This window comes from Maylandia zebra, linkage group LG13 (assembly GCF_041146795.1).
Source record: "Maylandia zebra isolate NMK-2024a linkage group LG13, Mzebra_GT3a, whole genome shotgun sequence".
Lineage (NCBI taxonomy): Eukaryota > Metazoa > Chordata > Actinopteri > Cichliformes > Cichlidae > Maylandia > Maylandia zebra.
This window is the reverse complement of record NC_135179.1, coordinates 29,356,750-29,369,401: the sequence shown is the minus strand read 5'-3', so window position 1 is coordinate 29,369,401 and position 12,652 is coordinate 29,356,750. Positions and strand designations below refer to the sequence as shown.

The 12,652-nt window shown below is 41.1% G+C and overlaps 1 protein-coding gene and 1 long non-coding RNA gene across 3 annotated transcripts; one reads left to right on the top strand and one right to left on the bottom strand.

Annotated features, from left to right (window-relative positions):
* The first annotated feature begins 261 nt into the window (after positions 1-261).
* LOC143421827 (uncharacterized) lies at positions 262-12,568 on the top strand. 2 transcript variants are annotated; one of them, XR_013101430.1, is made up of 4 exons: positions 262-401; positions 540-619; positions 5,857-5,927; positions 12,074-12,568. It is a non-coding gene; the product is annotated as an uncharacterized LOC143421827 (long non-coding RNA). The 2 variants fall into 2 exon arrangements; XR_013101429.1 differs by lacking the exons at positions 5,857-5,927; positions 12,074-12,568 and adding an exon at positions 2,493-2,599.
* Positions 2,758-4,121, bottom strand: LOC101481277 (uncharacterized). The gene is made up of 5 exons (XM_004554601.5): positions 3,886-4,121; positions 3,708-3,800; positions 3,376-3,630; positions 3,166-3,258; positions 2,758-3,044 (listed from the first exon to the last, which is right to left on the bottom strand). Exons 1-5 carry the CDS (start codon positions 3,976-3,978, stop codon positions 2,871-2,873), a joined length of 708 nt encoding a protein of 235 aa, XP_004554658.3. The 5' UTR covers positions 3,979-4,121; the 3' UTR covers positions 2,758-2,870.
* Positions 12,569-12,652: the final 84 nt, after the last annotated feature.

The following is a 12,652-nucleotide window of genomic DNA, read 5'->3' as shown; positions in this document are numbered from 1 at the left end:
CTCCGAAGGAGGCTGTAAAACTTTCCGAAAAGACTCCGATATGCCTCGATTGTCATGGTTCCCTGTGTCTCCCCAGCGATCTCGGTGTTGCTGTTGTTGCTTTCTCTCTCTGGCCTTTCTCTCTCGCTCGCCTCTGCTGGGGTTCCCACCTCTGGCCCATGCCCTTGCAAGTAATCACGCACCTGCAGCTCATTGTCCTGAACTTCAGCCACTATTTAGGCGACAGCTCAGCGTTTCTCATCACTGGATCGTTGTACGACACTCACCAATGTAGCCCCGACTCTTTCCTGTGTATCGTCGTTTCTCGTGTTTCCCTGGCTTCTAATTGTCTTCCCCTGTACATAGATCTTCTTGGACCCATCCCCGTTTCCACCCCTGGAGTTGCAATCTTGATTGTTTTGGTGAGTGGTGTGTGTGGCCAAAGAAGTGTGTGGCTTTCCCCCTCCTTCCCTGGATTCCCTGGAGCCCTATTCCCCACGCACTTTGTATATAGCACTCGGTGATCGTGTAAATAAACTGTTTATTCTCAACATCAACAGAGTCCTGCGCCTGAGTTCACTCGTTCGTTGTGACATCAATGAATCAGTGAAGCTCACGTGTCCGTTTCAGCGATACCAAGGTGAGTTATGGAGAATATTCCAGAATATTCTGTCAGTAAGCGCTGCTGTTAGCTGCTGTTAGCTGCTGTTAGCCAATGTAATAAACTTGAAACTGTCTTGTTGATCTAACATCAATGGACTCGGCCACTTAGTGAATAAACTCTTACACGATCTGATACTTTAATCAAACTGTTTATCATCTGACAAAGTAATTGCGACAGTATTGAGAATAACCAAACATATTCATTCACGATTTCAACTTCAGTTAAGGAGATGACGCTTGAGTTGAGGAGGAATAATGAGAAGGACGATGAAAATATACACATAAAAATATTAAATGGTCACATATAGTTTGAAAGAAGTATTTGTGGTCTTTAAATTAAAAGTAACTTTTAAGACATACTACATGTGTTACTGGTCTCAAGCCACAGACAAAAAAACACAACTGGGCATAACAGCAATATCCACCTCAGTCACTGTATACATGAAGTCAGCATAACATGCAAACCAGTGCCTGCCCCCATGTATTTTTAATGGTTTCATTCTAAGTTTATGACAATGCATGAATTTGATGGATGATGTAATTAAACACTAATCAGTGTATATTTATGAGTACAACATTCCTTTTTTTCTTTACATAACCTGAAAAAATTACTTATTGTACCTTATAAGCTGAGTGAGTCTAGCAAAATCAATTTCCTGCTCAGTTGATGTGTGATATAAGTGCTATAATATAAAATTAAAATGGAAATAGAATGAGGTAAAAGTGATTTATTTGTTTTTGTATGTCAGAAATATTTATAACTGAGAAAAATATCCAGTTAACATTAAAAGAAACAATAATGTAAAGTATACGTACCGGTATTCCATGTTCAGCCTGTGCGGCTGCTTCGGAGAATCCAATGGTCCATCTAGTGGTTGTTGTGCAGAAGTGCAGCACGGGCTCAGTGCAGCTCCTGAAAGTAGAATTGAGTTCACAGAAAACCCATTCACATTAAACTCGAGACTCTAATAATTATCCAGACACAAAGCCATCTCAGTCCTTTAAGTAGGACTCAAACTCCTTTAGCATTGTCCCAGGAAGTCCCACACAGTTTGCCATCTGATCTGTTATTGCTTTGTGGTCGATGGTCTCAGTTGCAGAACTAAGATCCTGTGATACTAAAATCTGCCATTCACTATGTTTAGGTTAAACGTGGTTAAACTGCTAATTGTAAGACATCAAAGCAGTTGTTTAATTCCAAAAAGCTGCTCAGTTGATTAAAAACAGCAACTTGTCCCTTGGCTTTAAATAAAATGTAACAGGGGCCAAAAGAAAACAAAATTATTATAATTATTCTGTCAACTGTTCAGTGGCAAGGTGTGTTTCTAATTCCTGTATTACACAATGCATCCTGATTATACATTGATCAGTCATAACATTATGATCACCTGCCTAAAACTGTGTTGTGTTGCTAACAAAGACCTTGTGCTGGCACCAAGATGTTAGCAACAGATTCTTTAAGTCTTGTAACTTGTGAGGCGGGGCCTCCATGCATCTGACTTGTTTGCCCGGTACACAGATGCTCGATTGGATTGAGACCTGGAGGATTTGGAGGCCAAGTCAACACCTCAAACTCGTTGTTGTGCTCCTCAAACCGTTCCTGAAGCATTTTTGCTTACTACCAGTTTTGCCTTACTTGTCTGTGGCTATGCAGCCCCATTCACAGCAAACCGATACACTGTGTATTGTGACATCTTCCTATCAGAACCAGCATTAACTTTTTGTGCAGTTTGAGCCACAGTAGCTTGTCTGCTGGATTGGACCACCAGCCTTCACTCACCATGTGTATCAGTGTCTTGGCCCATGATCATTGGTTCACCACTGTTACCTCCTTGGATCACTTTTGATAGATACTGACCACTGCAGACCAGGAACACCCCACAAGAACTGGAGATCTGGAGATGCCCAAAGCTGACCCAGCCATCCAGCCATCACATTTTGGACCTTGTGCTTTTTACTGACTCTAGCACAGCAACTTTGAGGAAAAAATGGCCACTTGCTCTCTAATATATCCCACTCAGGTTCCATGATCACTGTGCATGTTGGTTGTGTTATTGTTTCCCATCTTTTAAGCTCCTGTTTTCTCTGGTTTTAATCATGTAACACATGTAATGCAGAAATAATGGGTCCAGCTCTACAGCAGCATTTACATTTATTATTATACTGAAGTTGTGTTATTGTTGCTTTTGTGTTGATCTGTATATGTAACAGCATGCAGAGGTCACAGGTCACCGAGAGCAGAGCACGGTGCCGGCTGCTGATATCTTCACTGTGGGGCACCTCCGTCTTCCACGAGGTGAAAAGATAAAGCGAAGGTGGTGAAGGGCACTGTTTAACAAATCTCTGAGCCTCAAGGCACTGGAGAAGTCCGGCAAGACCACACAGGCTTTTCTCTTAAATATCTGCACGGTCATAATACAGAGCATACATGTTAAAACAATAGAAACAGTATTTAAAACTTTCAGTGCTGTGTACATATGTATTTCTCTGAATCAGTGCTTTTAAATGCTGGAGAGTAAGCACCTTTACATCAATGGTGGTCGGAGGGAGGAGGCTGAGCAGCAGGTCTCTTTCATACCAAGATCGTGGGAGGTTATCAATTTCAATAGACACAGTCTGACGAGAGAAAAACAAAAGATTTCATAAAATTATCAAAACATCCATCATCAGCCATAAAAAAAACAAACCTTTAGATTTTTTTTCTTTTTTGTGGGAGTCCAAATGTTTCATTACCTGTCTGTAAGCTGGAAACAGTGGTTCCCACAGAATGGGACGTCTGTGCAGTGGGCGGTAACTACAGCTGCCTGGTGGTGCTCGATGGGGACGTTCGGATCTTTTATCCTTGGGGCCCTCTCTGACCTCCCTGATGCCTACTTGAGCTACGAAGAAGACTTTGGTGCTGCTCTTCATTTCCCTCAAAGCCACGGCAGCTTCATCGGCACTGCGGTAATGCATCATCCCGTATCTGTGATTGTTTTTCACAATCGTCTGAAGTACGAGAGGAAAATCGTGAAGCAAATGAAAGTGAATTTTGCATTTCTAAAGCACGTTTGTAAGACAGTTACCTGAACAGAGATGACACATCCAAAAGATGAGAACATGCTGAGCAGATCCTTGGCAGTAACAGCTTGGTCAGAATTCAGATAGACTTTCATTTTCTGTCAGAGTAAAGCACAGAGTCAGACAGCAAAGCACAGAGCTGACGTCCTGTTATGATCCTCAGAAAGCAGAAGGGAAACGTACGTCGGTCCACTCAACATTTCTCCAGTCTGAAGGAACCGTCTGTTTGGAAACCTCACTGGGTGCATAGCAGTTTTCATATCTGATGGCGTCCATTGCAATTATGCATCAAAACTTAACTGTAATTTCAGAATACAGCTTTTGAGTGCAGATTTGGTCACATGTCAACTGAAGAAAAACAAAAACAAATTTGTAAAATAAGCAGAGTTGTAACCAAGTGTAGGCCTGTGACAGAAATCCTAAAAGTAAGACACCGTTACAGCTTTGAAAATAAATTTGATTCAAACCAGTTTGTTTCCTAGCAACATGATGCAAATCTGCACCTTACAGCAGAACTAACTTAATTTTGGCATTCAGACCCCATTCATATTCTAAATAATATTTCATGTTGTGAAATAGAAAACATGGACTCACACGTCCAGGGCGAGTGATGAGTTTTGTTCAACTATTTAACAGCAATTCTGGACTCAAGTGACACGTGAATGTAAAAATGCCTTACTGTTACTTAAAGTCATGACATGAAAAGAAAAGTGGTTTTCACATATTTGACTGTAGACATACAAAGTACAGCTGGGAATGCCTTTTGTTTGTTGTTGTTGTTGTTGTTGTTGTTTGCAGAAAGGTGGCTGAATACTGTGTTTCCACAAATTAAAATGTCCTCGTGGTGATGACCAGAGGGAAATGATGACAGACAAAGTCAATATCAGCAGATTAGTGCCACATTCATTCTGCAGTAGAAACAGGAGTTCTTTAAAAGATTGTGATTATTTCTGTATTTTCACAGATTAAAAGAAAACACTGAGCATTGATTCATTGTTGCCTTCAGGATCCCATCTGAACCCTTTCTTAGAGAGCATTACAATGGCTTCATTGTAGCTGCCTAACTTCCTTCAAAACTCCTTCATCACTTTAGTTTGCTGGCTTACGTCACATAAACCCTTTTCTCTAAACACCCCAAATTACTAAATACTTAAAATAACTTACAGCTGTACAGTGTAGGAATGTTTTTTTAAAAGTACTTACAGTATAATGTGTTTCTCCTCCCCCCTAAAACCCTCTTGTTCCACTGTACCTATCAAAACAGCGTGATTTGCCGGGAGTGTCTCCTCACAAAGGTGAATTCTACTTCTTTTTTAAACTTTTTCATTTGCAGCTATGCATCAAGGCTGCCGTCTGCGACATCCTGCAATTGTGAAACTGAAAAAATTTGTTGGCTTTGCAAGCAATGTTGGAGCTGCTGTGAATGGCTGATAGAGACACACTCAGGAGAGTCACACTCGTGTATAAGAAGATCAGCCTTTATACCATTTTTTAAACGAGATTAATGAGCCTCGTCTTGGAACACTTCTTTGCTTCTGCTGTTCCACTGCACCCGACTACATTTACTTCCTTTACTCACCTCTTTTCAATGTATATTCAGTTGGTCCAGCTGTCCTTTGTCGCTGATCTTAGATCTTTTTCACCCATTAATTAGATTTCACAATAAAAAAAATCTACTAACATATGATCCTGTGTAAAATTGTTGATGCATAGTGACCTTCTTATCACTTCCACAGATGGTCTCATGTGTTGTTTTGCATTTAGAAGCTGTTCTTGAGCACATGAGCTGCTGAAGGTTTGAAACTCAAGTCATTATTTTATTCAACAGTGCCACCTGCTGTTGAATTCATGAACTACCAGATAAGTTTAACTTTTCCCTAGGGGTCAGGGGTCAGATCATCCTCCCCTACATCCACAAATCTTCTCTGTGATCTTCTTTTCCTCCTGCCTGGAAGCTCCATCTTCAATATCCTTTGTCAAATATATCCACTATCCATCTTCTCAACATGTCCAAATCTCAGTCTTACCTCTCTACCTTTATCTCCAAAACACTAACTCTGGATTCATCAGGTCATCAAAGTGCCTCTTCTATCATCTCAACATACTCTCTTCAATAGTTGAATTGTCTGTGTCCATGTTTTTAAATCCCTCCAGGCCCTGTTTGCACAAGGAAGCAGTGACAGAGCTGAGGCAGAAAACAAGTGCCAATCAAACCGAACTCGAAGGTAAAGAGACTGACATTAAGAAAAAAACATGTAATCTTAGTATTGTGCTAGTAAAACGTACCAGCACTTAAAGGAAAATACTAAAAACTGAACTTATTTAACAATTCTTAAACACACAGCTGTGTTTCGGCAGCTTTACTTTGAAAATCACAGTGGCTACTTTGGCTCTGCTCCTGCTGTACAACATCCAAATGCATTTACTGTGCGCAGATCAAAGTGTAAGAACTACACTTTCTATCAGCTACCATCCAAATGGAGTTGAATATTCAGTGTGTGTGCCGTATGACGTAGGCTGGCTGCCTGGGCAGACAGTTAATTTTTTTTTCTTTTTGACTGGCTAAACTTGACTAAACAGACAGTTGTGGCTAGAATCTGATTTGTTACATCTTATACCTCTATGGCAGGTATAAGTCAGACTCAGATCATTATAAGGCCCATTGCTTTCATCCTCTTTGCAACTGCCAAACCCAGATGTTCATTGGATTGTCAGACTGAGAAGCGTGATTTGTCACTCCAGAGAACACGTCTGCACTCTACAGTCCAGTGGCAGTGTGCTTTACACCACTACATCCAGCATTGCACTTGGAGATGTAAGGCTTAGATGCCATGAAAACCCATTTCATGAAGCTCTCTGTGCACTGTTCTTGAGCTAATCTGAAGGTCACATGACGTTTGGAGGTCTGTAGTAATTGAATCTGCAGAAAGTTGGTGACCTCGGTGCAGCACGTGCCTCGGCATCCACTGACCCCGCTCTGTGATTTTAAGCGGCCTAACACTTCATGCCTGAGCTGCTGATCATCTAACATTCATAAATTCCAGCTCCTCAGGGTACTGAATTTGGGCTAAAAAACCCAAACAAACAATCTTCAGTGTAAGCTTTCAACAGGTAACCTCTGTCGCTAGTAACACTATGTGACACTTGGATTTTAGCACTGAGCTTTTGCACAACATTTGCCTGTAACTGATGTGTTATGTGCCTATACAGGGAGTGCAGAATTATTAGGCAAGTTGTATTTTTGAGGAATAATTTTATTATTGAACAACAACCATGTTCTCAATGAACCCAAAAAACTCATTAATATCAAAGCTGAATGTTTTTGGAAGTAGTTTTTAGTTTGTTTTTAGTTTTAGCTATTTTAGGGGGATATCTGTGTGTGCAGGTGACTATTACTGTGCATAATTATTAGGCAACTTAACAAAAAACAAATATATACCCATTTCAATTATTTATTTTTACCAGTGACACCAATATAACATCTCCACATTCACAAATATACATTTCTGACATTCAAAAACAAAACAAAAACAAATCAGCGACCAATATAGCCACCTTTCTTTGCAAGGACACTCAAAAGCCTGCCATCCATGGATTCTGTCAGTGTTTTGATCTGTTCACCATCAACATTGCGTGCAGCAGCAACCACAGCCTCCCAGACACTGTTCAGAGAGGTGTACTGTTTTCCCTCCTTGTAAATCTCACATTTGATGATGGACCACAGGTTCTCAATGGGGTTCAGATCAGGTGAACAAGGAGGCCATGTCATTAGTTTTTCTTCTTTTATACCCTTTCTTGCCAGCCACGCTGTGGAGTACTTGGACGCGTGTGATGGAGCATTGTCCTGCATGAAAATCATGTTTTTCTTGAAGGATGCAGACTTCTTCCTGTACCACTGCTTGAAGAAGGTGTCTTCCAGGAACTGGCAGTAGGACTGGGAGTTGAGCTTGACTCCATCCTCAACCCGAAAAGGCCCCACAAGCTCATCTTTGATGATAGCAGCCCAAACCAGTACTCCACCTCCACCTTGCTGGCGTCTGAGTGGGACTGGAGCTCTCTGCCCTTTACCAATCCAGCCACGGGCCCATCCATCTGGCCCATCAAGACTCACTCTCATTTCATCAGTCCATAAAACCTTAGAAAAACCAGTCTTGAGATATTTCTTGGCCCAGTCTTGACGTTTCAGCTTGTGTGTCTTGTTCAGTGGTGGTCGTCTTTCAGCCTTTCTTACCTTGGCCATGTCTCTGAGTATTGCACACCTTGTGCTTTTGGGCACTCCAGTGATGTTTCAGCTCTGAAATATGGCCAAACTGGTGGCAAGTGGCATCTTGGCAGCTGCACGCTTGACTTTTCTCAGTTCATGGGCAGTTATTTTGCGCCTTGGTTTTTCCACACGCTTCTTGCGACCCTGTTGACTATTTTGAATGAAACGCTTGATTGTTCGATGATCACGCTTCAGAAGCTTTGCAATTTTGAGACTGCTGCATCCCTCTGCAAGATATCTCACTATTTTTGACTTTTCTGAGCCCGTCAAGTCCTTCTTTTGACCCATTTTGCCAAAGGAAAGGACGTTGCCTAATAATTATGCACACCTGATATAGGGTGTTGATGTCATTAGACCACACCCCTTCTCATTACAGAGATGCACATCACCTAATATGCTTAATTGGTAGTAGGCTTTCGAGCCTATACAGCTTGGAGTAAGACAACATGCATGAAGAGGATGATGTGGACAAAATACTCATTTGCCTAATAATTCTGCACTCCCTGTAGATGTTAGAGCACGTTTCATATGTTTTAAACTTCACTGTTAAAAGACAATATTTCATCACCACTTATAAGTCGTGTTTAAACTCAGTCTGAGGACGGGTAATAGGGTATTCCAGACAGCTTGACCTTTATCTTATTTGGCTTTCCAGATGTGAATGAAAAGTTGAAGCATTTCATGAAAACTTGAACACACCCGCTGACCTGAATGACACTTGCTGTATGAGAGCTGTTTGAGATTATTTGAGTGTGTTATCCTGTTGGAAGCAGCCGTCAGAAGATGAGAACATAAAAGAACATACATCGTAAGCAAAAACAATCAGACAGGCTCTGGAATTCAAGTTATGTTCAGTGGGTACTAAGAGACCAAAAATGTGTTAAAAAAATTCCCCAACAACTTTACACAACCACCACCAGCCTGAACTCTTGATACAAGGTAGGATGGATCCATGTTTCCATTTTTTATGCCAAATTCTGACTCTAATATCTGAATGTTGCAGCAGAAATCGAGAGTCATCAGAACAAGCGATGATTTTCCCATCTTCTGTTGTCCAGGTCTGGTGAGCCTGTGTAGCCTCAGTTTTCTGATTTTAGCTGACATGCATAGCACCCAGTGTGCTCATCAGCTTCAAGGTTCAGCATGTTGTGTTCAAGATTCTGTCTTCATACCTTGGGTGTAACAAGCAGTTATTTCAGTTACTTTTACCATCCTAGTAACTCAAAGCAATGTTGCCATTTTCCTCTGACCTTCGACAACAACTGCTGCTCACTGGATATTTTCTCTTTTTCTTACCATTCTCTGTGGTCGTGTGGAAAAATTCCAGTAAGTGAGCAATGTCCGAAAACTTACCCCCCCTTGAGTTGCTGCCGTGATTGGCTGATTAGATATTTCTGTTAATGATCAAGTGATAAGGTGCTTCCCAAAGAGCTGTTAGTCAAAAACCTGGTCTATCTGGGCACGATGTGCATTTTTTGCTTAAATTGTTTTTTAGGAAAGTGGAGGTCAAAAAAAAGAAAGAAATGTCAGGCCTATCTACATCAGATGGACATTTTCCAAAAGTCATGTCAAAGGCTGAGGCATGCTAAACTGCACAAGAATTGGACTGAAAATCAGTGGAAATAGGTCTTAGAGGTACAGCAGGGAGTATCTACTGCCATCTGTAAAACACGGTACAGGCTCTGTCAACCAGTGGTGTTTGAGAGCTTGTTAAACTTGATGGAGTTCAAGTTTCAAGACTTTCAAGCTTATTAGAATAGTCTTATACACTGTGTTTCCAGTTTTGTTTGGACATGTCTCAGTAAAAAGCTGCACCTATTTTGGCAACAAAATACACAGGGAGTGCAGAATTATTAGGCAAATGAGTATTTTGTCCACATCATCCTCTTCATGCATGTTGTCTTACTCCAAGCTGTATAGGCTCGAAAGCCTACTACCAATTAAGCATATTAGGTGATGTGCATCTCTGTAATGAGAAGGGGTGTGGTCTAATGACATCAACACCCTATATCAGGTGTGCATAATTATTAGGCAACTTCCTTTCCTTTGGCAAAATGGGTCAAAAGAAGGACTTGACGGGCTCAGAAAAGTCAAAAATAGTGAGATATCTTGCAGAGGGATGCAGCAGTCTCAAAATTGCAAAGCTTCTGATCATCGAACAATCAAGCGTTTCATTCAAAATAGTCAACAGGGTCGCAAGAAGCGTGTGGAAAAACCAAGGCGCAAAATAACTGCCCATGAACTGAGAAAAGTCAAGCGTGCAGCTGCCAAGATGCCACTTGCCACCAGTTTGGCCATATTTCAGAGCTGCAACATCACTGGAGTGCCCAAAAGCACAAGGTGTGCAATACTCAGAGACATGGCCAAGGTAAGAAAGGCTGAAAGACGACCACCACTGAACAAGACACAAAAGCTGAAACGTCAAGACTGGGCCAAGAAATATCTCAAGACTGGTTTTTCTAAGGTTTTATGGACTGATGAAATGAGAGTGAGTCTTGATGGGCCAGATGGATGGGCCCGTGGCTGGATTGGTAAAGGGCAGAGAGCTCCAGTCCCACTCAGACACCAGCAAGGTGGAGGTGGAGTACTGGTTTGGGCTGCTATCATCAAAGATGAGCTTGTGGGGCCTTTTCGGGTTGAGGATGGAGTCAAGCTCAACTCCCAGTCCTACTGCCAGTTCCTGGAAGACACCTTCTTCAAGCAGTGGTACAGGAAGAAGTCTGCATCCTTCAAGAAAAACATGATTGTCATGCAGGACAATGCTCCATCACACGCGTCCAAGTACTCCACAGCGTGGCTGGCAAGAAAGGGTATAAAAGAAGAAAAACTAATGACATGGCCACCTTGTTCACCTGATCTGAACCCCATTGAGAACCTGTGGTCCATCATCAAATGTGAGATTTACAAGGAGGGAAAACAGTACACCTCTCTGAACAGTGTCTGGGAGGCTGTGGTTGCTGCTGCACGCAATGTTGATGGTGAACAGATCAAAACACTGACAGAATCCATGGATGGCAGGCTTTTGAGTGTCCTTGCAAAGAAAGGTGGCTATATTGGTCGCTGATTTGTTTTTGTTTTGTTTTTGAATGTCAGAAATGTATATTTGTGAATGTGGAGATGTTATATTGGTGTCACTGGTAAAAATAAGTAATTGAAATGGGTATATATTTGTTTTTTGTTAAGTTGCCTAATAATTATGCACAGTAATAGTCACCTGCACACACAGATATCCCCCTAAAAAAGCTAAAACTAAAACCTACTTCCAAAAACATTCAGCTTTGATATTAATGAGTTTTTGGGTTCATTGAGAACATGGTTGTTGTTCAATAATATTCCTCAAAAATACAACTTGCCTAATAATTCTGCACTCCCTGTAAAGAAATGAGGGGTTCTTCATCCTCTGTTATGTGCTTTAGAGATGTTAAATCTTTGTTTTTTGCATTTAAAACTAAAAACTTAAGCATAGATTTAGAAACAAAATATCTATGTGTATTGCCTACAGCAAAGGTCTCCATATGAGCACTGATTTAAGCTTCAATTTGATAAGTTAACTTTGGTTTGGAACCCAGAATTTTTTGGTAACCCAGATAACCAACACACACTTTAAGAGACCATTAGACTTTCTACAGCTCATTAAAATGACACCCAAGATCCAAATTTGTAAGACTGTGGACAAAGCTCAGAAAATTATAATACCTCAATATTGCAAATACAATGGAAATAGAAATACTGCTTTGAGATTTGATCTCAGCGATAGCAAAAAAAAGAAGCCATTTCTCCAGCAGATGGCACTCCAAAATCACATCTTAGACGCAGGAGTGTGAAACACTTCTACAGCAGGAGATGGCGCTATTAATTGTTTATAAGGTCCTGACTTTAACATGGGCTAGAGTCAGAGGCTAATCAAAAAACAATGAGTGTTTTTATTCTCTGTAGCACAGATTAGTTTCCTGTACCGACCAGCAGCTGGTACAAGCAAGTAAAACGCATTGTTTAAACAGCCCACAGAGTTGACAACAAGTTGACTTTTTCTGTCACACTGGAATCATTGCGCAATAATACCCTGAAATTATGCACCACTTTTCATTTCTCTTTTTCCTATCATAGACCTGCATGCCAAAGCTGACCATTCGGGCACTGGGACAAGAGGAGTATGAGCCAGCACAACAACTTTCAATATGTTTTTTTTTAAGTTGATTGCCACATAGAGGTCAGCCCACTAGTGTGGTGCAACGATAATATATGTAAATGTCCTACTAGGCTCCAGCCAGAGAGAACAAGCTTTAACCAGCCTGTGCCTGATCGAGCTTGGTTACCTCCAAACTTCACACATGTTTGAAAATAAATTCCAGCACCGCTCTACCAGAGAACCTCATTTGTGTGGACAGTGAGGCCCTGCGGGCAGCTGGGCTCGTGTAGGGTGGGAAAATGAATGACACGATGAGGATTTTCATAGTACTACATCTATTTTTAATGATATCAGAGTGACATAAACTTTAAACAGTGTGGCCTACTTTCTATGATAAGGGCACTGGTGGACCCTACAGTGAAGACACGGCTGATGTTTAAAAAAAGCTTTTCTGGCTTTATGGGAAAAAAAAAAAAAAAAAAAAAAAAAAATCAGCCTTCAGCTGTGGTATGGGTTTAGATCCATTTTTCAATATCTGAGGCTTCGCTATAAATTGT

Coding starts and splice junctions, on each gene's coding strand:
- LOC101481277 (XM_004554601.5), bottom strand. CDS start 3,978: ATGGACGCCATCAGATATGAAAACTGCTATGCACCCAGTGAGGTTTCC. Junction 3,801..3,885: donor GAAATGTTGAGTGGACCGAC/GTACGTTTCCCT, acceptor TTACTCTGACAG/AAAATGAAAGTCTATCTGAA. Junction 3,631..3,707: donor GATGTGTCATCTCTGTTCAG/GTAACTGTCTTA, acceptor CTCGTACTTCAG/ACGATTGTGAAAAACAATCA.